The following is a 27,485-nucleotide window of genomic DNA, read 5'->3' as shown; positions in this document are numbered from 1 at the left end:
AGGCAGCGGCCTGATTACAGGCCTGAGTTGTGTAAATCCAGAAGTTGATTCTGCAACTCAATAACTTTCTTTTGCTGACCCAACACATGTGTTTACAACTTAGAACATTTTTCTTGGTATGTGGCACTAAAAATCTGAAGTTCAGCGACTTGTTGCCTCAGTTGGGCTGCAACAGACTCCATTTTGTGTGCAAGATAATTCTGTTAACGACTGACCTGAGTTGGAGTAGTGATATTGCAACCACCAGGGGCAGCACCAGCAGGAAGAATTGTCAGGATATAGTCAGAGGTTAGTACACAGAGCAGCAGTTGGATCTTGAGCAGAGGTGTCAAACTGCATTCCTCGAGGGCCGCCAACAGGTCATGTTTTCAGGATTTCCTTGTATTGCACAGGTGATAATTTAGTCACCTGCACAGAATGATTCCAGCACCTTGTGGAATGCTAAGGAAATCCTGAAAACATGACCTGTTGGTGGCCCTCAAGGAATGCAGTTTGACACCTCTGATCTTGAGGATAAGCAGGAATTGTAGTCAGGATATAGCTAGAGGTCGGTAAACAGAGCAGCAATAGGATCTTGAGAATAAGCAGCAGGTGGAAAGAAGCTAGACTAAAGGCTGGGAGCTCAATAACTCGCAATGAAGTGCCAGGTTTAAGTAGGGTGCTCAATCAGGAGATCACAGAGTGAGCCAATCAGAAACTTCAGGTTGAAATAACAGGAACTCGGGTAGGAGACATGAGGAACAACACAGGTACTAATATCGGATTTAGCAAGTAACTGTCCAGCGAGCTGAATAACTCAGAGGGAAGAGCTGTGGCCTGGTGCACAAGAGCTGCTGGGTTTGAAACTTGACAGCTTGTTTCCCTCCCTGAGTTTCTTTACTTTAGTAGCGAGACAAGGATCTTGCTGCACTACTCACTAGTTAGGATAGCTCAGGGCAAGCTAGTGCTTAGGCACATGATCACGCATGGGGGAACAGGACCCGTTTAGGGACAATAGGGAGAGCAGGGTGCACTCTCAGGTGAGTGTTTAGGGGTGTCCTTCTTCCTTTTCTCCATCGTCAGGGCACTCTTTACCTTCTTTACCTTGTTTGCTCAATACACCAGGTATTTCCTTCCTCTGGCATGACAGGAGGCCACCAGTCACCCATAACGGATTGAGGGCTCCATTCCCCACAACCCATGTCACCCATAGCTGAAAGAGGACCCCTTCACTCACACTGACAGTTATACATGAGTATAAGTACTCACACACTCAACACATAAAACTCATAACCAATAAATATGCACACAGAAAACCTTACTTTACAGTTAAGTTGCTGAGTGCAGGTGAAAAAGCGCCACTCAGTGCAGCTGTAGACTGCAAATCCCCTCCCCCTCTCAGCCCTTACAGCAAAGGAGACAGATGTTTGTGTGTGAGAGGGAAGGAAGGGAGGAGGTGTTAAGGTGGCACTGCAGAACTCAATGTAGATCCCAGCACTACCTTAAATGATGCATCAAACTTCAGGCAAAGCTTCTCTCCTCCAAACATATAGAAGCGGGGGGGGGGGGGGGGGGGGGGGTGTTAGTCTCCGGATGATCTTCCCATGCTCTGCAGGGCCAGTCCAATACTGAAAGGTGCATCTTACGACATTGGTTCAAATGTACTATGGTGGACACATCTTTTTCGTCATTACTACTTACCAAAAGTACTTGTATGGGTCTTATGACTGGACCCTTTAGATCTTGCCCCAATATCACCTACCATTTCCGGAATATTTATTCTGAATTAAACTGGTTGCTGTCTGATGGTCTCTAACTTCCCTTCCTTACTCTTGTTAAAAAATGACACACACGATTGCAAAATGGTAATTTTTTTATGTATTTTCATAAACATTTGCTGCCGCCATCAACAGTGACATTCCGATGACCCCCGACCACGGAGTACAGTACAGTTTCTACCAGCTCCATAGACAATGGAGTGGTGTTGTCCATGTTTCATGGATGATCTGTTTAAGTCATTCATCACTATGATCATGTAGTGAGAAGGAACTGACCCTGTTCTAAATATCGATGATGGTCTAAGAGTTGGAGTCCCAGGAATCAAACATTTGTCACCTAGTCTCTGTTTAGGTGAAATATGCCCATTTTGGAAAAACCCTTTCAAGCTCAATACCTTGAGTCTCTATGAAAATAATTGTGTATGCCACATTTTCACAGCGTAACAATTTGCAACTATATACCGGCATCTAAATTCTTCAGCTAGCATACTCACAAATGCACAGTATAAAAGTGATCACTCACCTGGGATTTTTGGATAACATGACTGGCCTCTAGCTGGATAGAAAACTTAACTCCTAGTTCAGAGGAAAATGAACCCATTGGAGACAAGGTGCCTGAGGTAAGGACAATAGAGCGAGCATTGCCACTTAGTTCAGAAAATGCCTGTAATAAAAAACAGTAAGAAAATATATGACAAAGTATTTTTTCTTTTCACATAAAATAGAGATAAAACATTTTAAATAAAATCTAAACAGCTTGTGAACAGCTGAATGTCAGAGGACCCATCTATCAAACAGGGACAGCCCAAAGTAAACAACCCCTCCAACAATACAGCACTGTATTGTCACCTGGAAAAGCTAGGCCTTTTGGTCACAAGCTGCTATTGCATTGTGGCTTTTGGGTCAACTCTTTTGCATGACCCAACATGTGACCACATTTTAATAGTGTCTTATTCCAGTTTGCCTCCAGATTATTTTGCACAACTTTCAGGGAGATTTATCGTTTTGTAAACTGTAAGTTATGTGATGGTGACATTTTTCTGAAATGCCACACTGCATTAGTTCTATAAGTATGTTAGGCACATTTTGACACCCATGATGCTTTATATAAACACCTTATATATTAGTGCCACAAATAGAGCACATATTTTATACATTTGCACCCCTTTTATGACTTCTCCTGGTCATCCACTTTCTTTTGGTAGGTGGTAAATGCACTCTTCAACAAAACATGTGCTATTCATATGTTTACATGGAATATACTTAATTTACCACTGCTGGGTTCAAGCACCAGAAGTTCAGCGTATAAATTAGCGTCCTTTGACGAATGCTTCTACGATTTTTTGGTCTTGCAAAGAATCCGTTTTCATCTGCTACGTCTTGTTTGCTTGTCCATGTGTAAGATTGCTGCAAGGCAACCCTGTAATCTTCTGCAAATCTAAAGAAATGGATGACTACTGTAGTAAATGGTAAAATGATGTAATCACAAAACCATATGTAAGAAGTACATGTGTCACTAGGATGCAGTCATTTTAAAATGCCAGAGTACATATTTAAAGGGTATTCCCATCTCCAAGATCTTATCCCAATATATAGCTGGTGTAATAATATAGCGACAGTTAGATAGTTGTTAGTGGTCGTAAACATGGATTCCTAATGCCCTGCAGTGACATAGTGAATCAGTAGAACTGTATTACATTTCGAATTGAACTTAATTGAAAATATTATTATTACACCTACTAAATTGGGATAGAATCTTGGAGATGGGAATAGCCTTTTACATTTTTAAGGCAACTAGTAACCATTTTTAATGCCTACTTATTGCTCAGAAGTTATGAATTAGTTATTATGTGTCGAGATGACTAGTTTCCATTTACTAGATATTAGATTGCTAAAGAGACCCATACAAATAAAAAAAAAAGTTGATTGATAGTGCTGATTTTGGAAGACCCGTCAACTACCTTATATATATGGGAGTGTGCAAACTCTTCCCCAAATTTAAATATCTGATCCTTTATTTTTCATAGGGTAAGACACCACCAGTGGTATCTGGCAGCACCTTAATCCCCTCCCTCCATTTTGAATATATTCACACAATGTAAAACTAGGCATTTATGTGTACAGAGAGGTCAAGCCCCGCTTGATTGGAGTGGTGGTCAATCAGGCACACTGCATTTCCATTAATTTTTATTGAGAGACATCATCATTACATTTTCCAATTAAATACACTAAGAAACAAAATAGAAAAGATTGTAATATAATAGTAGTGGACAATGAAACTCTTCATTTGCCCCTTAGAGAGTTGCCACTCCGTTCATTCTTACTGGGACTGCCAGAGATTGCTGAACGCTGTGTGGTGTTCAACGATCCTGAAAGAAAAAATGAAGCGGAGGTGGGCATTATAGACCACTTCTCCATTCACAGAAGCTGTTCTGTCCATTCTAATAAGGACAGTGTAGCTCGTATTATGCATTAAAGTTTTAGTACTATAGTGTTGATTTGCTGTGTTATAACACCATCTAGTGGTGGTTAAATTTATAATCTGTGCCTTAGTCACAATTAGAGTGTTGCATTCTGGGATTGCACTAAGGTATCATGGGATAGGGAAACTCCAATTTTCTCTGTGTACTTCCCGGGACACACGTGTTTATCTGCTGTGTTGAAACTACCTCACTTAGTTGCCATCCTGGTAAAGTTTATCCGGTAAGATTGTTATCCCTGTTCTTGCAATGTAGTGTTGTACAGAATGTGATTAACTGTATAGCAGCCAGTACATAAGAAATCTGATTATCAGAGACTTATTGCATGTAGTTATATACACAAGTTGCATCATACTGTATACTTTCTTGTTAGTTGTGAAGTATCAGCTGTGCTATTATTTGGCCCAATACTTATTTGTGTCATTTGTATTCTTATAGTTTTACCGCGCTCACATGTTTACCAATAAACAAGTTAGACTACAGAGAACAGTCTGCTTATTTGGAGGACAGAAGTGGTTTATGCCGTATGTTAGATCACACTCCGTATCAACGTGTATGAAGACAGAACAGAAGCTATTCAGCGCCCCGATTCTGGGAATCGTTAGGAATCCCAGTGGTCGGACCCCCAGCAATGGGGAAGTTATTCACCTATCCCATGTATACGGATTAACTTCCAAACTCCCTTTTAAGAGTTTTCACAGCAGATCTCTTTTCATCCCAACACACTAAATGTTAATTTATGTCAAAGTCACACCGCAGTTTCTTCAATTTCTAGAATACAGCAGCAGAAGCTATATCATCAACATTTTGAGTACCGTTAATGGCTTTCACTAGAAGTGAAAATATCTTGTTATACTTACTTAAATAGTAATTATTAAATGTTATACATAGGGTATTATTTCCCATATGTAAACTAACCTGTTGTTTTCACGAAACAGATAGTCCAAGACAAGAAACAGTCCCTGCAATACTATTTGCGTTTGTGGGCTAAGTATTGGAACTTTCACTACCGACTCCTGACCATCCAGCATAGTTGTCTTTTCCTCCTTTTCAACTACAGCAGCCAGATTTCCCTAATTACAACATAAAAAAATGCAATGAAGACTAAAAAGAGACAATTCTATATACAGGAAACTTGAGAATTTGCCCCCCTGAAAAGAAAAAAGTTGACACTTACCTTAAGGAGAGGAAACGTTGCATTCGTTATACCCATGTCATGGAAAATTGAGAGAATATCTTTACCATTCCACACTTTACATGAAGATTCATAATCCCTTTCCACCAAATTATCAGTACATTCTTTTATCCAACTAGAAAACAGATGATAAAAATGAAGATATTTGTATATAGAGTCATTTACAGATTACACAATATCTCTATTAACTGCAGATGAGAAGTTACTATTGCGAGGTTGTTGCTATTACTAGCTTGTAACTTATTTCTAATTATTTCTCCCAAGAAATAACTTACTTGGTCATACTGTAACAAACCCCTCGCAAGGGTTCATGGTTGCTTGGTCTAATCCCATGGATAACCATGCTGTCTATCTCATCTCGGGCAAACAGCAACTGGGCATCTGTTACACTATAACTGGCAGATTCACGGGCACAGTCCTCGATGTTGTGGGCCTCATCTAGGATTACAACCTGGTCTTTCAAGCATATCTCCATCTAAAAACAATTATAAAACAAAGCATTAGTCCAATCTAAATAACTGCAACTAATATTTCTGTAAATGGAGCAGGTGCATTTAGGGTGCCATACTGGAGTGCAGACAAAAATACAATATACAACACAGGAATTAATAAAATGCTATGGCCTCGCCACCAAAAATGAACCAATGAAATGTCAATATGTAGTGAATACCCCACAAATCCTGCTTCATTCATACTGGGAGGAAAACCGGAAACATTTATAAATAACCAAGAGGGTAAGCATTGATATTTGCCCATCTGCCTTTATGACTGGTCACATTAACAAAATCAGTTAGATGTTGTCCTTTAAGATCTGCATCATAGTCTTCCTAATTAACTTTTATAAATTCCATTATGTTAGCTGGTGAAGTCAACTAGGTTTCAAATGTCAGTAATACATAGTGGTATTAGAATACACAATGTTTATATATACTTTGAGAGGGGCATAAAAAGACAAGGGAGATCCAGATCTTTTTCACCCCATTGTCTGCCCATTGGATGAGAGAAGAGAACCATACTGCTAAAGACAGTGTTCATGGTAAAGCAGGACCTTCTCAAACTCAGACTCTTGATGATATAGAAGCTCATTTCCCCCTCTGAGCCCAACATGACGGCTACAGGAGCCACTTATTCCTATGGGGGCTCAGGCCCCCGGCACTTGCTATAGTCACCTGGCCCCGATCCACCGCTGCGCACCGCTACTTCTTCTGGGTCCTCTGGCTGTGACTGTTCAGTCAGAGGGCGGCGCGTTCTAATCGCGTCATCGCGCCCTCTGAATCGAACGTCACAGGCAGAAGACGCGAAAGACGGAGCAGCGAGCAGCGGTGGAACGGGGACAAGTGAATATAGCATATACTCACCCTCCTGGCACATCCCTGCTTCTCCATTGGAGACCGCGGTATGCGTTCAGTGCTTACGCATACCGCGATCTCCTGGGCTGCGTCACTCTGTGGGGTCAAGATTGCGACGGCGCTTGCGCAGTCTATAAAGGCTTCGGACAGAGTGACGCTCCCAGCGTTATATTATAGATATTGTGATGCAGTGACCCCTGTTACAGGTAGACAGCACTGCATGGTCTCCCCAGAATATGCATGGAGGTATATTGCGGCAATAGGAATGCATGGCAATCGCAGGCATAACTATGGTGAGGAGTTAAAGTCCGGCATTATTGTGAATGGTCGGTATGTGTGTCGCAGAGGAAGACACTCTGCACTGCCAGCCTGAAGTAAGGTTGTTCTGGGACCTGTAGTCCCACAAGTAATTATGTTGTTTTAGAGGGAGGCTGGCAGGGCTGGCTAGTTCTGAGAGCTGGGCAGGTCAAACTAGCCACACACACACACCTCCAACCTGTGGGGGTGGTTACAGCTTCATAATGTGACCAGGGTGTGGGTCACATGTTGAGAGTGTGTGGATCTGTATGGTCCATGTACAAGGTCTTGGTAAAGCCTATGTGTGGGAGTGCTATCTCCCTGAATAGCACGTGGTGGAGCTTTGGACCTGGTGGCTTTGGTGTTGGACGAGCGTCCTGAATAGCACCCACACAGGTCACATGTGTGTACAGAGCCTGGGATGGCCCTTGTTATGATCTGGTGACCTTGGAGCCGCATGAAACGTTCTCTGGAGTCGGTGGAACCTGTACTGACCGCAAATCCTGAACTAACACCGCAACTAGAAGTAGCCGTGGGGTGTGCCTAACATACCCTAGACACCTCGACACAGCCGGAGGACTAAATACCCCTATAGATGGAAATAGGAATGCTACCTTGCCTCAGAGCAGACCCCCAAAGGATAGGCAGCCCCCCACGAATAATGACTGTGAGTAGGAGAAGAATAGACACACGCAGGTAGAAAACAGGATTTAGCAAAAGAGGCCACTCTAGCTAAATAGGAAAGGATAGGACAGATTACTAGGCGGTCAGTATTAAAACCCTTCCAAAAATATCCACAGCAGATAATACAAAAAGTTCCACAATCTAACTAAAGACATGGAATGTATATCTGCCACTCCAGAGAATCCAACAAGACTGAGAAAATACTGACACAATCTAAGCTGGACAAGAAAACACAAAGAATAGCAATGAATTGTGAAGCACATAGCATGTGTGCCACAGGAAAAAAAAAAAACACCAGACACTTATCTTTGCTGATTTGGCAGAAAGGCAGGAGGAACCAAGCAGAGGTCCAACACCTCCCAACAACAATTGACAACTGGCAAGGACTAATGAATCCTGCACGCCTAAATACCCCAGTCAGAACTGCAATCAGCAGATACACCTGACCAGGACTGCAACTCAGGGGCAACTGCATTACCACCTACCACCCCTGGAGGGAGCCCAAAAGCAGAATTCACAACAGGCCCTACAATGAGAAAGACGCTGTCCTATTGAGGACCTTGGACTGACGAGGAGTCAGCCTGTGGAGCAGGAGCTCCTGAGAGGTAACCCTGGGTATGGGGAAAGAACTATGTGCCCTGATAAAGGACAGTTACTGAACTGTGCAGTCACCAGGTGACTGGAGAGATACAGGCGTGATTATGTGTAAACTAATGTTGTGAAACCTGCAACGCTGACAAGCAGGTAATCCAGACGGTGTGTGTTTGGCTCCAGAGGGAGTCTGAATATTGGACTCTACCAAGAGTGTATGGTCACAGTCCTGAAGGAGCAGAGTCATTCTATGAACACTGTTACTTTGTTTGCCATGCTATGAAGGCTGTTACTTTGTGTTTTGTGCTACTGGAGTTTATGGAGTAATAAAACCCAGTTGAACTTTTGAAGAAAATACGGTCTTGCTGTGTGTCATATCGCTGCCAAGCGAGTATTCCTCTACCTTTTAGTGAGTGCAACGTCACAATATATATATCTCATATGACCTAGCTGAAGAGCATGCATTTTCATATTAAAGGGACAGCTAAAATAAGGTAATAGTAGCTGAATTTCTATAAATTTAGCTAGTATTACTTTTTTAGCTGATCCTTTCCATATGAAAATGGTGACCCCCTGGTAATTACTGTATTTTTCGGACTATAAGACGCACCGGACTATAAGACCCACCCAGGTTTTAGAGGTGGAAAATATGGGAAAAAATATTTGAAGCAAAAAAATGTGGTAAAATATTTAGTAACATAAATAACATACTATTATATGTGTTGTTATTATATATAATAGTACGCTATTATGTTGGAAGCTGCGGGTAGAAGATGGTGCTGCGGGACCAGTGTGGTGGCTGTAAAGTACTATATGAAGACGCTGGAGGGTGACTATAAGAATGGGGGCACAGGGCTTATATTTTCCTGCACTGAAAACTAATACTGGAGTGCTGCTTTGAGATCCCATTGGAGAACTATAACTCCCAGCATGTCCTGCAGATGCTATGGCATGCTGGGAGTTAGGCTAGGTTCACATTGCGTTAGAGCAATCCGTTTAGCGCTAGCGGATTGTGGTAACGCAATGTATTTGTAGGGGTCGCGTTTAGGGGTCGCGTTAACGTCCCCGCTCTCGCAGATCCCCGATCTGCGAGAGCGGGGAACGGACCTCGGGCGTGCCGCGGACGCTGCAAGCACGCGCTAGCGATGCGCTTCAGGCAGAAACAACATTGCTGTCAATGGGTGCGCTAACGGACCCGTTGCACGGCGTTAATTGCGACATTTTCGCCGTGCAACGCTGTCCGTTAGCGATCACCCAATAACGCAATGTGAACCTAGCCTTATAGTTCACCACAGGAGTGGCAGAGTGCTTTATTGTGTGTTGCAGTGACTAACCTTTTAATTGTGGCAGCCAGCCAGCCAGCCACGCTGTGGTAAGGTAAAAAGCTCTAGCATACCATGACTGCACACACAGAGCCCACCCTCTTGTTGTCTCTCCCTCCACAGCACAGGTCATAAGAGGAAGCTTGCAGATTCTAGTGGGGAGTCTGAAGGACCTGTGATGACATCAGAAGAGGGAGGGCTCTGTGCTGCCATGTGATGCTCCAGCCTGCCCTCTTCCTGACATCACACAGGTCCTTATGCCTCAGCATGTAGCACAGCCAGGCAGGTATGCAGCTATCTAGTCTCCCCCTGCCCCCTCCTCCACCGGACACACAGATCTCCCCAGCAGCTGCAGGAATCCAGCGCTGGGGAAACCATGTGTGTCGCTGCTTAAGTGAAGGACTAATCAATGTCTGCTTCCCACTCACTACTCAGCTGGCAGGTGGGCGGGGAAGCGGCTAATGAATATTCACTGCACTTTAATCATCGGGATCACATGGTTTCCCCAGCGCTGCAGCCAGGCAGCGGGGACATTTTTCTTCCTCCTGTGAGTGGAATCACAGTGGATCCCACTCGCGCTGCCCCCTCCCCACATGGTACATCCGGACCTTAAGACGCACCCACACTTTCCTCCCAAATCTGGAGGGAAAAAAGTGCATCTTAAGGTCCGAAAAATACGGTATATGCCTTTCTGTTCTCTGGAGAAGTCCACTGTCTTAGACACCAGAAGTTTCAGTATGATGCAATTGCATGAACTGTACCAGAGGTTCTTCATGTGAAAAAGAGGGACAGAAATGTTTTCCACAGTTACTGGTGATAATTACACAGCTCCTGTCACACAGTTATAATTCTGTAAAGAATGCAAGAGGAGGTTCAACTGCAGTGGAGTAAGTAGTTAAACTATGAGAAGTGTGAGAGGGAAGTAAGCGGAGAGGCCCGGCGCCTGCGCACTGCAGTACTTTGCTCTGCCCTCGTATGCAGATAGGAGGCGCTGGACCGGACCGCGACGCCCATCGGACCCGGACAGCAGCGGGACCGCCCCTGGGTGAGTATAATATAACCTTTATTTCTCATCTTTCAGGTTACATCGGGGGCTTATCTACAGCATTACAGAATGCTGTAGATAAGCCCCTGATGCCGGTGGCCGCAGCTGATATACGATTTTGGGGGTGACAGACTCCCTTTAAAGGTTCATCAGCAAGTGTGACCACCTCTATAAAAGCAGACATTTTTGCTGGTCTAAAGTATTCAAGAGTGTGTAAAGATAAAATCAAGAAGAAAAGACATCAGCAATAATTTTTAGAGTAGCAATGTGTTTGCAAACAACTTTGAGTCCATCATTCTACAGTGAGAAAGATATTCACAAGTCAAAAACAATGAAGACTGTTGACAATTTTCCCAGGAGTGTATGTCTCAAGCAAACTCACTCCAAGGACAAATTGTATTCACATATTACCAACAAATATAGTTTGCGTACCAAACACAAATCAGGACTATAAGGTCACGGGTTCCTTTTCATCTATATCCTCCAACGTGGTGTACATGATACAATGTACGAGGTTCCCTGGGAGTATCTATATTGGGGAAACCATGCAAAAACTACAAACTAGGATGAATCTACACAGACACACAATCAGGAATTAAATGGACACGCCTGAGGGTACTGTCACACAGTGGCACTTTGATCGCTCCGACGGCACGATCCGTGACATTGCAGCGTCGCTTGATTATCGCTCCAGCGTCGTAGACTGCGGTCACACTTTGCAATGCACGGCGCTTGAGCGATAATTTCATGACGTAGTTGCGATGTAGAAGTCATACGGGACATTGGGAATATCGTGCACACCTTTGTTACACGCTGCGATCATGCCGCCACAGCGGGACACTTGACGACTAAATAAAGTTTCAAACGATCTGCTACGACGTACGATTCTCAGCGGGGTCCCTGATCGCAGTAGTGTGTCAGACACAGCGATATCGTAACTATATCGCTGGAACGTCACGGATCGTGCCGTTGTAGTGACCAAAGTGCCACTGTGTGACAGTACCCTGAGGGAAAACATTTCTCTGGACCTGGACACTGCATGACAGATTTAAAAGTCTTAATATTAAAAGGTCATTTTAAGGATGAAAGAGAAAGAAAAATTTGGGAATTCAAACTAATGAAGTTGTTCAATTCTTTGACACTAGTACTCAATTTAACACCTGGATTTATGAGTCACTACATGGATACAATTCACACCTCCACCAGAAGGACTCCAGATAACTAAGAACATTATTCCCACTGCCTCTCCATTGGTAAGAAAATGCCTAATTTGATTTCCTTGGCTTATCTTTAGAAGGCACCACACCTACCACCCCCTGAACAAATGTCCTATAATAAAAATAATAATTTTCATTTATATAGCGCCAACATATTCCACAGCACTTTACAATTAAGCGGGGATATGTACAGACAATAAATTCAATACAAGTTAAGAGAATTTTCTTTTTTTCTTTTATTCTTTTTTTTTTTTTTATATATAGCGCTAACATATTCCACAGCGCTTATTAAACAGTGACATTAGGGGTGAGGTCCCTGCTCGCAAGCTTACAATCTACAAAGAAATGGGACACAATAGGTGAAAAGTGCTTGTTATTTCAGGTTTGGCAATTATAATAAACTAGCTGAAGAGCCCGGCGTTGCCTGGGCATAGTAAATATCTGTGGTTAGTTATAGCACCTCACTTCTCTTATTTTCCCATCACGCCTCTCATTTTCCTCATCACATCTTTCATTTTCCCCCTCACATCTCTCATTTTCTCCCTCACACCTCATTTTCCCCCTCACTCCTCTCATTCCCCCCTAACACTTGTCATTTCGACCTCACATCTGTCATTTTCCCATCACTCCACTATTTTCCCATCACTCCACTATTTTCCCTCACTCCTCTCATTTTGCACTCACACCTTTTCATTTTCACCTCACACCTCTCATTTTCACCTCAGTATAAACATGTTTGTCATCTCCCTTATATATAGTATACACCTGTATGTCATCTCCTGTATATAGTATATACCTGTATGTCATCTCCCCTGTATATAGTATATACCTGCTGTGTGTCATCTCCCCTGTATATAGTATATACCTGTATGTCATCTCCTCCTATATATAGTATATACCTGTATGTAATCTCCTCCTGTACATAGTATATACCTGTGTGTCATCTCACCTATATATAGTATATATCTGTGTGTCATCTCCTCCTGTATATAGTATATACCTGTATGTCATCTCCTCCTATACATAGCATATACCTGTATGTCATCTCCTCCTGTATATACTATATACCTGTAGGTAATCTGCTCCTGTATATAGTATATACCTGTGTGTCATCTCCTCCTGTATATAGTATATACCTGTATGTCATCTCCTCCTGTATGTAGTATGTACCTGTATGTCATCTCCTCCTCTATATAGTATATACCTGTGTGTCATCTCTCCTGTATATAGTATATATCTGTGTGTCATCTCCTCCTGTATATAGTATATACCTGTGTGTCATCTCCCCTGTAAATAGTATATACCTGTGTGTCATCTCCTCCTGTATATAGTATACATCTGTATGTCATCTCCTCCTGTATTAGACCTCGTTCACACGTTATTTGGTCAGTATTTTTACCTCAGTATTTGTAAGCTAAATTGGCAGCCTGACAAATCCCCAGCCAACAGTAAGCCCACCCCCTGGCAGTATATATTAGCTCACACATACACATAATAGACTGGTCATGTGACTGACAGCTGCCGGATTCCTATATGGTACATTTGTTGCTCTTGTAGTTTGTCTGCTTATTAATCAGATTTTTATTTTTGAAGGATACCAGACTTGTGTGTGTTTTAGGGCGAGTTTCGTGTGTCAAGTTGTGTGTGTTGAGTTGCGTGTGGCGACATGCATGTAGCGACTTTTGTGAGATGAGTTTTGTGTGGCGACATGCGTGTAGCAACTTTTTGTGTGTCGAGTTGCATGTGACAGGTTAGTGTAGCAAGTTGTGTGCAGCAAGTTTTGCGCATGGCGAGTTTTGCGTGTGGCGAGTTTTATGTGTGGTGCCTTTTGAGTATGTGCAAGTTTTGTGTGAGGCAACTTTTCCATGTGTTGCAACTTTTGTGCATGTGGCAATTTTTCCGCGTGTGCAAGTTTTGCGTGTGGCGAGTTTTCCATGAGGTGAGTTTTGCACGTGTGGCGAGTTTTGCATGTGGAGAGTTTTGCGCGTGGCGAGTTTTGAGCGGCGACTTTTGTGTTTCGACTTTTATGTGGCGAGGTTGGTGTATGTGAGGTGAAATGTGAAATGAGGGTGGTATATGTGTTCGAGCACGTGGTAGTGTGTGGCGCATTTTGTGTGTGTTCATATCCCGTGGTGGTGTGGTGATTATCCCATGTCGGGACCCCACTTTAGCAACTGTACAGTATATACTCTTTGGCGCCATCGCTCTCATTCTTTAAGTCCCCCTTGTTCACATCTGGCAGCTGTTAATTTGCCTCCAACACTTTTCCTTTAATTTTTTCCCCATTATGTAGATAGGGGCAAAATTGTTTGGTGAATTGGAAAGCGCGGGGTTAAAATTTCACCTCACAACATAGCCTATGACGCTCTCGGGGTCCAGACGTGTGACTGTGCAAAATTTTGTGGCTGTAGCTGCGACGGTTCAGATGCCAATCCCGGACATACACACATACACACATTCAGCTTTATATATTAGACTAGCTGTACTACCCGGCTTCGCCCGGGTTAATGACTGCTGTTAGCAAAATAGAATGTGTTAACAAAAATTTATTCTGCACACAAAAACCACAAAACAAATAGATAGAAATGTAATTATTAAAAGGCAAAAACTAAGCAAATAGAAGCATTTCACAACATATATTAGCTTTGTTATACTGAGAATGTCTTTGTTGCCTATATTAACCAATCAGAGCTCAGGTTAATTAACTGTAGCAAAATAGAAGCTGAGCTGTGATTGGTTGCTATTGGCAGCCTGATAAATCCCCAGCCAACAGGAAGCCCTCCCCCCTGGCAGTATATATTAGCTCACACATACACATAATAGACAGGTCATGTGACTGACAGCTGCCGTATTTCCTATATGGTACATTTGTTGCTCTTGTAGTTTGCTTATTAATCAGATTTTTATTTTTGAAGGACAATACCAGACTTGTGTGTGTTTTAGGGCGAGTTTTATGTGTCAAGTTGTGTGTGTTGAGTTGCGTGTGGCGACATGCATGTAGCGACTTTTGTGAGATGAGTTTTGTGTGGCGACATGCGTGTAGCAACATTTTGTGTGTTGAGTTGCATGTGACAGGTTAGTGTAGCAAGTTGTGTGCAGCAAGATTTGTGCATGGCGAGTTTTGCGCGTGGCGAGTTTTATGTGTGGTGCATTTTGAGTATGTGCAAGTTTTGTGTGAGGCAACTTTTGCATGTGGTGCAACTTTTGTACATGTGGCAATTTTTCTGTGTGTGCAAGTTTTGCATGAGGTGAGTTTTCCATGAGGTGAGTTTTGCACGTGTGGCGAGTTTTGCGTGAGCCTAGTTTTGCATATGGCGAGTTTTGCATGTAGCGAGTTTTGAGTGGTGACTTTTGTGTTTCGACTTTTATGTGGCGAGGTTGGTGTGTGTGTGTGGTGAAATGTGTGCTGAGGGTGGTATATGTGTTCAAGCACGTGGTAGTGTGTGGCGCATTTTGTGTTTGTGTTCATATCCCCGTGTGTGGTGAGTATCCCATGTCGGGGCCCCACCTTAGCAACTGTACGGTATATACTCTTTGTCGCCATCGCTCTCATTCTTTAAGTCCTCATTGTTCACATCTGGCAGCTGTCAATTTTCCTCCAACACTTTTCCCTTCACTTTTTCCCCATTATGTAGATAGGAGCAAAATTGTTTGGTGAATTGGAACGCGCGGGGTTAAAATTTCACCTCACAACATAGCCTATGACGCTCTCGGGGTCCAGACGTGTGACTGTGCAAAATTTTGTGGCTGTAGCTGCGACGGTACAGATGCCAATCCCGGACATACACACATACATACATACACACATTCAGCTTTATATATTAGATATACCTGTATGTAATCTCCTGTATATAGTATATACCTGTGTGTCATCTCACCTATATATAGTATATATCTGTGTGTCATCTCCTGTATATAGTATATACCTGTATGTCATCTCCTCCTATACATAGCATATACCTGTGTCATCTCCTCCTGTATATACTATATACCTGTAGGTAATCTGCTCCTGTATATAGTATATACCTGTGTGTCATCTCCTCCTGTATATAGTATATACCTGTATGTCATCTCCTCCTGTATGTAGTATGTACCTGTATGTCATCTCCTCCTCTATATAGTATATACCTGTGTGTCATCTCTCCTGTATATAGTATATATCTGTGTGTCATCTCCTCCTGTATATAGTATATACCTGTGTGTCATCTCCCCTGTAAATAGTATATACCTGTGTGTCATCTCCTGTATATAGTATATAGCTGTATGCCATCTCCTCCTGTATTAGCCCTTGTTCACACGTTATTTGGTCAGTATTTTTACCTCAGTATTTGTAAGCTAAAATGGCAGCCTGATAAATCCCCAGCCAACAGTAAGCCCACCCCCTGGCAGTATATATTAGCTCACACATACACATAACAGACTGGTCATGTGACTGACAGCTGCCGGATTCCTATATGGTACATTTGTTGCTCTTGTAGTTTGTCTGCTTATTAATCAGATTTTTATTTTTGAAGGATACCAGACTTGTGTGTGTTTTAGGGCGAGTTTCGTGTGTCAAGTTGTGTGTGTTGAGTTGCGTGTGGCGACATGCATGTAGGGACTTTTGTGAGATGAGTTTTGTGTGGCGACATGCGTGTAGCAACTTTTTGTGTGTCGAGTTGCATGTGACAGGTTAGTGTAGCAAGTTGTGTGCAGCAAGTTTTGCGCATGGCGAGTTTTGCGCGTGGCGAGTTTTATGTGTGGTGCCTTTTGAGTATGTGCAAGTTTTGTGTGAGGCAACTTTTGCATGTGTTGCAACTTTTGTGCATGTGGCAATTTTTCTGCGTGTGGCAATTTTTCTGCGTGTGCAAGTTTTGCGTGTGGCGAGTTTTGCACGTGTGGCGAGTTTTGCATGTGGAGAGTTTTGCGCGTGGCGAGTTTTGAGCGGCGACTTTTGTGTTTCTACTTTTATGTGGCGAGGTTGGTGTATGTGTGGTGAAATGTGCACTGAGGGTGGTATATGTGTTCGAGCACGTGGTAGTGTGTGGCGCATTTTGTGTGTGTGTTCATATCCCCGTGGTGGTGTGATTATCCCATGTTGGGGCCCCACCTTAGCAACTGTACAGTATATACTCTTTGGTGCCATCGCTGTCATTCTTTAAGTCCCCCTTGTTCACATCTGGCAGCTGTTAATTTGCCTCCAACACTTTTCCTTTCATTTTTTCCCCATTATGTAGATAGGGGCAAAATTGTTTGGTGACTTGGAAAGCGCGGGGTTAAAATTTCACCTCACAATATAGCTTTGACGCTCTCAGGGTCCAGACGTGTGACTGTGCAAAATTTTGTGCCTGTAGCTGCGACGCCTCCAACACTTTTCCTTTCACTTTTTCCCCATTATGTAGATAGGGGCAAAATTGTTTGGTGAATTGGAAAGCGCGGGGTTAAAATTTCACCTCACAACATAGCCTATGACGCTCTCGGGGTCCAGACGTGTGACTGTGCAAAATTTTGTGGCTGTAGCTGCTACGGTTCAGATGCCAATCCCGGACATACATACATACATACATACATACACACACACACACATTCAGCTTTATATATTAGACTAGCTGTACTACCCGGCTTCGCCCGGGTTAATGACTGCTGTTAGCAAAATAGAATGTGTTAACAAAAATTTATTCTGCACACAAAAACCACAAAACAAATAGATAGAAATGTAATTATTAAAAGGCAAAAACTAAGCAAATAGAAGCATTTCACAACATATATTAGCTTTGTTATACTGAGAATGTCTTTGTTGCCTATATTAACCAATCAGAGCTCAGGTTAATTAACTGTAGCAAAATAGAAGCTGAGCTGTGATTGGTTGCTATTGGCAGCCTGATAAATCCCCAGCCAACAGGAAGCCCTCCCCCCTGGCAGTATATATTAGCTCACACATACACATAATAGACAGGTCATGTGACTGACAGCTGCCGTATTTCCTATATGGTACATTTGTTGCTCTTGTAGTTTGCTTATTAATCAGATTTTTATTTTTGAAGGACAATACCAGACTTGTGTGTGTTTTAGGGCGAGTTTTATGTGTCAAGTTGTGTGTGTTGAGTTGCGTGTGGCGACATGCATGTAGCGACTTTTGTGAGATGAGTTTTGTGTGGCGACATGCGTGTAGCAACATTTTGTGTGTTGAGTTGCATGTGACAGGTTAGTGTAGCAAGTTGTGTGCAGCAAGATTTGTGCATGGCGAGTTTTGCGCGTGGCGAGTTTTATGTGTGGTGCATTTTGAGTATGTGCAAGTTTTGTGTGAGGCAACTTTTGCATGTGGTGCAACTTTTGTACATGTGGCAATTTTTCTGTGTGTGCAAGTTTTGCATGAGGTGAGTTTTCCATGAGGTGAGTTTTGCACGTGTGGCGAGTTTTGCGTGAGCCTAGTTTTGCATATGGCGAGTTTTGCATGTAGCGAGTTTTGAGTGGTGACTTTTGTGTTTCGACTTTTATGTGGCGAGGTTGGTGTGTGTGTGTGGTGAAATGTGTGCTGAGGGTGGTATATGTGTTCAAGCACGTGGTAGTGTGTGGCGCATTTTGTGTTTGTGTTCATATCCCCGTGTGTGGTGAGTATCCCATGTCGGGGCCCCACCTTAGCAACTGTACGGTATATACTCTTTGTCGCCATCGCTCTCATTCTTTAAGTCCTCATTGTTCACATCTGGCAGCTGTCAATTTTCCTCCAACACTTTTCCCTTCACTTTTTCCCCATTATGTAGATAGGAGCAAAATTGTTTGGTGAATTGGAACGCGCGGGGTTAAAATTTCACCTCACAACATAGCCTATGACGCTCTCGGGGTCCAGACGTGTGACTGTGCAAAATTTTGTGGCTGTAGCTGCGACGGTACAGATGCCAATCCCGGACATACACACATACATACATACACACATTCAGCTTTATATATTAGATATACCTGTATGTAATCTCCTGTATATAGTATATACCTGTGTGTCATCTCACCTATATATAGTATATATCTGTGTGTCATCTCCTGTATATAGTATATACCTGTATGTCATCTCCTCCTATACATAGCATATACCTGTGTCATCTCCTCCTGTATATACTATATACCTGTAGGTAATCTGCTCCTGTATATAGTATATACCTGTGTGTCATCTCCTCCTGTATATAGTATATACCTGTATGTCATCTCCTCCTGTATGTAGTATGTACCTGTATGTCATCTCCTCCTCTATATAGTATATACCTGTGTGTCATCTCTCCTGTATATAGTCTATATCTGTGTGTCATCTCCTCCTGTATATAGTATATACCTGTGTGTCATCTCCCCTGTAAATAGTATATACCTGTGTGTCATCTCCTGTATATAGTATATAGCTGTATGCCATCTCCTCCTGTATTAGCCCTCGTTCACACGTTATTTGGTCAGTATTTTTACCTCAGTATTTGTAAGCTAAAATGGCAGCCTGATAAATCCCCAGCCAACAGTAAGCCCACCCCCTGGCAGTATATATTAGCTCACACATACACATAATAGACTGGTCATGTGACTGACAGCTGCCGGATTCCTATATGGTACATTTGTTGCTCTTGTAGTTTGTCTGCTTATTAATCAGATTTTTATTTTTGAAGGATACCAGACTTGTGTGTGTTTTAGGGCGAGTTTCGTGTGTCAAGTTGTGTGTGTTGAGTTGCGTGTGGCGACATGCATGTAGGGACTTTTGTGAGATGAGTTTTGTGTGGCGACATGCGTGTAGCAACTTTTTGTGTGTCGAGTTGCATGTGACAGGTTAGTGTAGCAAGTTGTGTGCAGCAAGTTTTGCGCATGGCGAGTTTTGCGCGTGGCGAGTTTTATGTGTGGTGCCTTTTGAGTATGTGCAAGTTTTGTGTGAGGCAACTTTTGCATGTGTTGCAACTTTTGTGCATGTGGCAATTTTTCTGCGTGTGGCAATTTTTCTGCGTGTGCAAGTTTTGCGTGTGGCGAGTTTTGCACGTGTGGCGAGTTTTGCATGTGGAGAGTTTTGCGCGTGGCGAGTTTTGAGCGGCGACTTTTGTGTTTCTACTTTTATGTGGCGAGGTTGGTGTATGTGTGGTGAAATGTGCACTGAGGGTGGTATATGTGTTCGAGCACGTGGTAGTGTGTGGCGCATTTTGTGTGTGTGTTCATATCCCCGTGGTGGTGTGATTATCCCATGTTGGGGCCCCACCTTAGCAACTGTACAGTATATACTCTTTGGTGCCATCGCTGTCATTCTTTAAGTCCCCCTTGTTCACATCTGGCAGCTGTTAATTTGCCTCCAACACTTTTCCTTTCATTTTTTCCCCATTATGTAGATAGGGGCAAAATTGTTTGGTGACTTGGAAAGCGCGGGGTTAAAATTTCACCTCACAATATAGCTTTGACGCTCTCAGGGTCCAGACGTGTGACTGTGCAAAATTTTGTGCCTGTAGCTGCGACGCCTCCAACACTTTTCCTTTCACTTTTTCCCCATTATGTAGATAGGGGCAAAATTGTTTGGTGAATTGGAAAGCGCGGGGTTAAAATTTCACCTCACAACATAGCCTATGACGCTCTCGGGGTCCAGACGTGTGACTGTGCAAAATTTTGTGGCTGTAGCTGCTACGGTTCAGATGCCAATCCCGGACATACATACATACATACATACATACATACACACACACACACATTCAGCTTTATATATTAGATAAGGGATTTTCATATAAAGCTGCATGATCCGGTCATCAGCCCGTGTGTTTAAGTGCAATAGTCAAGTATCACGTGCAGTTATGTGCATGGAGGGTGTGGAGACAGATGAATAGTAGGGTGCAGATTCAGAATAAGATTTGGGAGGGAACAGGGCAAATTTATTTTACCGAGTAGTTGATGTGGTAAGCTTGTTTGAAGAGATGGGTTTTCAAAGCGCGCTTGAATAGGTCAGGGCTAGGTATCAGTCTGATCATCTGGGGAAGTGTATTCCAGAGAGCTGGTGCACCACGAGAGAAGTTTTGGAGAAGGAGGTGTGAGGTTCGGATTACGGGGGACGTTAGTCTTAGGTCATTTGTTGAACGGAGGGCACGTGTAGGGCGATAGACAGAGATGACAGAGGAGATATAAGGCGGTGCAGAACTGTGGAGAGCTTTGTGGGTGAGAGAGATGAGTTTATACTGGACCCTGTAGCGAATGGGTAGCCAGTGTAATGACTGGCACAAGATGGAGGCATCAGTGAAGCGGCTGGACAGAAATATGACCCTGGCTGCTGTATTCAAGATGGATTGGAGAGGAGAAAGTTTGGTAAGAGGGAGACAGATCAGAAAAGAGTTGCAGTAGTCCAGACGAGAATGAATAAGAGTGACAGTAAGAGTCTTCGCAGTTTCAAAGGTGAGAAAAGGTCGGATTCTGGAGATGTTTTTAAGATGATGCAGGTGACAAGAGCGAGTGAGTGATCGGATATAGGGAGTAAAGGAAAGTTCATTGTCGAATATGACCCAAAGACAGCGGGCATGCTGCTTGGGAGTTATGGTTGAACCCTCCAGGGTAATTTCCATGTTGGGTAGAGTGAGGTTAGTAGAAGGGAGAAACACAAGAAGTTCCGTTTTGGAGAGATTTACTACTGTAGTACACCTTAAATGTGCTTTTTTCTTATTAATCTATTTATAATCTGCCTGAAAAAGGAGCCACTGTGCTCTGAAAGCTTGCAAACATATTATTTTCTGAATAGCCAATAAAGGTATCACTCCTAGAATACTTCTGTCATCATTGGGCAGAAAAGTATTCACAGCAATGCTCAAAGAAATTGCAAACAAACAAGAGCTATAGCTCACACTCTATAGGCCTCAATTAGCATGTTAAATGTTCAAGTTTATGACAGTTCAACTAAAAAAAAAGAGTTAGGAGCCCCATATAATGCTCCATACAGTTCATGATGGGCCCCATAAGATGCTCCATACAAAATACGCCCCATATAATGCTCCATACAGTTTATAATGGGCCCCATAACATGCTTCATACAAAAATATGTCCCATATAATGCTGCACAAAGGTTAATAATGGCCACATAAGATGCTCCATAGAAAATATGCTACATGTAATGCTGCATTAAAGTTGATTATGGCCCCATAAGATGCGCCATAGAAAATATGCCCAATGTAATGCTGCATTAAAGCCCCATAAGATGCTCCATATAAAAATGTACCACATGTAATGTTGCATTAAAGTTCATTATGGCCCCATAAGATGCTCCATATAAAAATGTGCCACGTGTAATGCTGCATTAAAATTCATTATGGCCCCATAAGATGCTCCATATAAAAATGTTCCACATGTAATGCTGCTGCAATAAAAAAAAAAAAAAAAAAATGACATACTCACCTCTCGCTGCTGCCCACTGCTCCTCACCGTCCCTCCGCAGCAACTGTTCAGGCAGAGTGCGGCGCGCACACTAACACGTCATCGAGCCCTATGACCTGAACAGTCACAGCCAGAAGACGAGGAAGATGGAGCGGCGCCCAGCGGTGGAACGGGGAAAGGTGAATATGAAATGCTCACCCTCGCCGTTATACTCACCTGCTCCCGGAGCGGTCCCTGGCAGCTTCTCTCCCAGACAGATGGTCTCCGGGCGCCGCACCTTCTTCCTCTGTTCAGCGGTCACTGGTACCGCTCATTACAGTAATGAATATGCGGCTCCACCCCTATGGGAGTGGAGTTCATATTCATTACTTTAATGAGCGGTACCATGTGACCGCTGAAAAGAGGAAGAGCTGCCGGAGACCATCGGACATGCAGGCCAGGGACCGCGCCAGGAGCAGGTGAGTATGTGACAGCCACCGCTCCCCCTCACCCGCCAACAATGACTAGAGTATAAGCCGAGAGGGGCACTTTCAGCCTAAAAAAATGGGCTGAAAATCTCGGCTTATACTCGAGTATATACGGTATGTTTAAGACACATACATATATCAGTTGAAGTGTGCATTTTAAACACTATATAAAAGTCTTTATAGACTTCAGGAATACTACATAAATGCTAATTTCACTTACACTTTCTCTAATTTGTGAGTCCAGAAGATAATTGTAGGGACAAAAAACAATGTCAGCTTCCATCATAAGTTCACGAGCTGCATAGTAGGCGCAAGCACGAAGTTTTTTTCCAAGGCCTACAAGCTCTTCAATGTCCCATGCTTGATTTAATCCCAGTCTATATTGCAAAATGTTCTGTTCACTCATCTTTTGAGCACCATAATAGTAACGACAAGACGGACCCTGAAACAGAGACCAATAAAACATCAACATGAGCAAGTACAAATCCTTATGATTAATTTTCTTAAAGATTTTAATAGCAGAAATGCACATCATTGAAAGGTAGGTTATGGTGTAAATTAACAAAATAATCGGTACTTACATGTAAATATATATATATATATACACACACACACACACACACACACACACACACACACACACACACACACACACACACACACACACACACAGTTGTGCGCAAAAGTTTACATACCCTGGCAGAATTTTTGGCCTTTTTTCAGAGAATATGAATGATAACACCGAAACTTTCTCCACTCAAGGTTAGTGGTTGGGTGAAGCCATCTATTGTCAAACTACTGTACTGTATTTTCTCTTTTTAAATCATAATGACAATCCAAAACATCCAAATGACCCTGATGAAAAGTTCACATACCGTGTTTCTTCTTTCTTAATACCGTATATTGCCCCCTCTAACATCAATGACAGCTTGAAGTCTTTTGTGGTAGTTGTGGATGAGGTTCTTTATTTTCTTAGATGGTAAAGCTGCCTCCAGTTCCTGTAAATTCCTGGTTGTCTAGCATGAACTGTGCGCTCTAGATCTCCACAGAGTGGCTCAATGATATTGAGGTCAGGAGACTGAGATGGCCACTCTAGAACCTTCACTTTGTTCTGCTGTAACCAAGGACAGGTCGACTTGGCCTTGTGTTTTCGATTATTGTCATGTTGGAACGTCAAGTACGCCCCTTGCGCAGCTAACCATGAGTGGAAAAAAGTTTTGGAGTTATCATTCATATTCTCTGAAAAAAGACCAAGAAAGCAAAAATTCTGCTAGGCTATGCAAACTTTTGAGCACAACTGTGTATATATATGTATACTAGATGGTGGCCCGATTCTAACGTATCGGGTATTCTAGAATATGCACAGCCCACGTAGTATATTGCCCAGCCCACGCAGTATATTGCCCAGCCCACGTAGTATATTGCCCAGCCACGTAGTATATTGCACAGCCCATGTAGAATATTGCCCAGCCACGTAGTATATTGCCCAGTTACGCAGTATATTGCCCAGCCGCGTAGTATATTGCCCAGTAACGTAGTATATTGCCCAGTGACGTAGTATACAGCACAGAGCCACGTAGTATATTGCACAGCGACGTAGTATACAGCACAGAGCCACGTATTATATTGGCCAGCCACGTAGTATATTGGCCAGTCACATAGTATATTGCCCAGCTATGTAGTATATTGCCCAACCACGTAATATATTGCACAGCGACGTAGTATACAGCTCAGAGCCACATAGTAAATTGACCAGTTACGTAGTATATTGCCCAGTGACGTAGTTTATTGCCCAGCCACGTAGTATATTGCCCAGTGACGTAGTATATTGCCCAGTGACGTAGTATACAGCAGAGCCAAGTAGTATATTGCACAGCGACGTAGTATACAGCACAGAGCCACGTAGTATATTGCCCAGCCACATAGTATACAGCACAGAGCCACGTAGTATATTGCCCAGCCACGTAGTATATTGGCCAGTCACGTAGTATATTGCCCATCTACGTAGTATATTGCCCAGCCACGTATGTCACAGGTTAAAAAATAAAAAATAAACATATACTCACCTTCCGAAGGTACCCTTGTAGTTCTGTCGCCTCCTTCTCGCGCAGGCCCTGTGATGACGTCGCGGTCACATGACCGTGTCTCGGTCACATGACCGTGACGTCACGGCAGGTCCTTCTCGCGCAGGACCTGTGACGACATCGCGGTCACATGACCGTGACGTCATGGCAGGTCCTTCTCGCAGACCATCCTTGCCAACGGAACCTGCCGCTTGCATGGACTGGTCACCGGAGCGTCGCGAGGAGCGGGAAAGGCGGCGGAAGGTGAGAATATAATGATTTCATTTATAATAATAATATTTTTTTTTAACATTAATGTTTTTACTATTGAAACTGCATAGGCAGCATCAATAGTAAAAACTTGGTCACACAGGGTTAATAGAGGCGGTAACGGAGTGAGTTACCTGTGGCATAACGCGGTCCGTTACCGCTGGCATTAACCCTGTGTGAGCGGTGACTGCGGGGAGTATGGAGCAGGCACCGGGCATTGACTGCAGGGGAGTAGGGAGGGACTAATCGGACTGTGGCCGTCGCTGATTGGTCGCGGCAGCCATGACAGGCAGCTGGCGAGACCAATCAGCGACTTGGATTCCATGACAGACAGAGGCCGCGACCAATGAATATCCGTGACAGACAGAAAGACAGACAGAAGGACAGACAGACGGAAGTGACCCTTAGACAATTATATAGTAGATATATAGGTAGAAAAAGAGGAACAGCACAAGAAAAAATACCTTAAAGCGTGCACGCTTCCCTGACCAGCATTCAAATGGCCTTTCAGACAGTAAACAAAAAGGGAAACAGCACAAAAAGATGTAAAAAAGAGGACTTTATTGCCCTGTGGCGTGGCAACGTTTTATATAAAACAAATCCTTTCTCAAGCTGATTTTCATGTGAGAAATACATGCATATGTGACTTTTTATAGTGTATGTAAACTTTTAGGTTCAACTGTATATAATACACAGATATAAAACATACACCACAAGTGTATATATAGAGCTATGTGTATTTTTACATTGGAAATACAAAAGATGAAATTATACAGCAAATATTTATATAAAAAGAGCAAATCTCCTTTCAACTTGTCTCCTGCAGCAATAAAATTATGAATCATCTTAATATCCTGCTGCAGGAAATCCTGAAACAGGAAGGAGGTCCCTTTAAATCATTCCCCTCCATGAGAATGCTGCCTTCATCTTGTCTTGGCTCCATAGGCTGGGTTGCTTTAAGCAGCTCATTCTACAACAGAGAATCTGTTAGCAGATGCCCCGTCAAAGTGACTGCATTTTCAAGAGGACATTCAGCTAGGTTTAAAGACCTTTCACAAGCCGTGCCAGAAATACGGTTACAGCCCAAAACGTCTTTGTGTTGAAATGTCTTCAGGGCTCTATAAAATTCCTATAAACATTTTAGGATTCCCAAACCAATGAAGGAAATGCAAGGATGCTTTAACAGTCCAGTGGGAGCAGAGACATGTTTTCGTACAATATATACTGCATATATCTGGCTCAGGAAGAAGTGGGTCTAGATGTTATTTTTAAACCAAGAGGAGCGCTGAGCTCTTGTGCATATATGCAACACTAACAGCGAACAAAGTAAGGCATAACTTAAAAAAATACAATACAGGGAGCACATACGAACCCTTCCTTCAGTGATAAAAATAAAGAAGAGACACATTTTGTTATCCACTTTCTCCTAGTACTTACGGTACCTTCTTATCTAGACACAAAATGCTGTGTAACTTAACGAGGTCAGTTTTAGTATGTTAAACTGGCCACATTATGATAAAGTGGCCGCAGAGCTGAATAAAACATATTTTTATTTTTTTCCAACAACCCTCGCTATTTTCATCTCATAGCAGGCAGTGTGGGAGGGGGGAGTAATGCAGAGCAATGTGTCATTACAAACTCCCCCCTCACACTGATTGCTGTGAGATGAAAGCTGCAAGAGGTATTTGTATTGACACTCAGCTATGCAATACTCTACTCTAAGGGGTGCTTTCTTTTTTTTTTCTGCTTATGAATGGGCAAAGTCATGAAGGGAATAATTACCACCCCCACAGATGTATCTCTGCCAATTTTTTCCCTTAGTTGATGATGTTAGAATCTAAAACGTATAAGTAAAAAACATAAAAAATATGTTTTATTCAGTTCTTTATCATGGTATGGACATTTTAACATCTAAAACTGGAAAAAAAAGGTCCTCTTTAAAAGGCATTTGCTGGCAACAACAACAATTCTGATAATCTGGTCTAAACTAAAGTGAAATGTTAATTTATTAAAAATTGCCAAAGTTTGGAAAGTCAGCCACATAGAAAAGAAGCTAAGAAAAGAGAGAGAAAAATTACTATGTATTTGGAAACCCCTTTATGTTTTCAGACTTAACTGACCAACACTATTTTCTTGACCAATATCCCTTGCCACAGGAAAGAGGAGTATGCAACTGAAAACTCAGGGTTATTTACTAAAGAATAAATGTAATTCGGAAACTTATAGGGGTCATATAATTTTCAATCTGTGCTCCCGATGATTGACAATTTAGACCAATGGTATGGTTTCTTGGCTGGCCATAATAATGCTGTAAACAGAGGTAGCTTTGCTTCTGCTGCATCAGAGGTGAGCAGTGGCACTGAAGCAGGATGGATACAGTAATGCAGCCAGCTTTAAAGCAGCATTTGCA

General features: G+C 42.7%; 2 protein-coding genes across 2 annotated transcripts in view; one reads left to right on the top strand and one right to left on the bottom strand.

Moving 5' to 3' along the window:
• The window catches only part of LOC143816164 (uncharacterized), a 589,616-nt gene that overhangs the window by 23,448 nt on the left and 538,683 nt on the right, over positions 1-27,485 (top strand). The gene's annotated exons all lie outside the window — the stretch shown is intronic.
• The window catches only part of BRIP1 (BRCA1 interacting DNA helicase 1), a 554,995-nt gene that overhangs the window by 336,795 nt on the left and 190,715 nt on the right, over positions 1-27,485 (bottom strand). Inside the window, exons 8-13 of the mRNA XM_077296215.1 lie at positions 22,963-23,184; positions 5,708-5,907; positions 5,415-5,547; positions 5,156-5,310; positions 3,030-3,195; positions 2,281-2,421 (exon numbers count right to left, since the gene is read on the bottom strand). Coding sequence (XP_077152330.1) covers positions 2,281-2,421; positions 3,030-3,195; positions 5,156-5,310; positions 5,415-5,547; positions 5,708-5,907; positions 22,963-23,184 — 1,017 coding nt within the window. The remainder of the gene's footprint in view (positions 1-2,280; positions 2,422-3,029; positions 3,196-5,155; positions 5,311-5,414; positions 5,548-5,707; positions 5,908-22,962; positions 23,185-27,485) is intronic.

The sequence above is a fragment of the Ranitomeya variabilis genome, chromosome 3, assembly GCF_051348905.1.
Source record: "Ranitomeya variabilis isolate aRanVar5 chromosome 3, aRanVar5.hap1, whole genome shotgun sequence".
Classification (NCBI taxonomy): Eukaryota; Metazoa; Chordata; class Amphibia; order Anura; family Dendrobatidae; genus Ranitomeya; species Ranitomeya variabilis.
The sequence above is the reverse complement of the archived record's forward strand: the minus strand, read 5'-3'. Positions and strand labels throughout refer to the sequence as shown.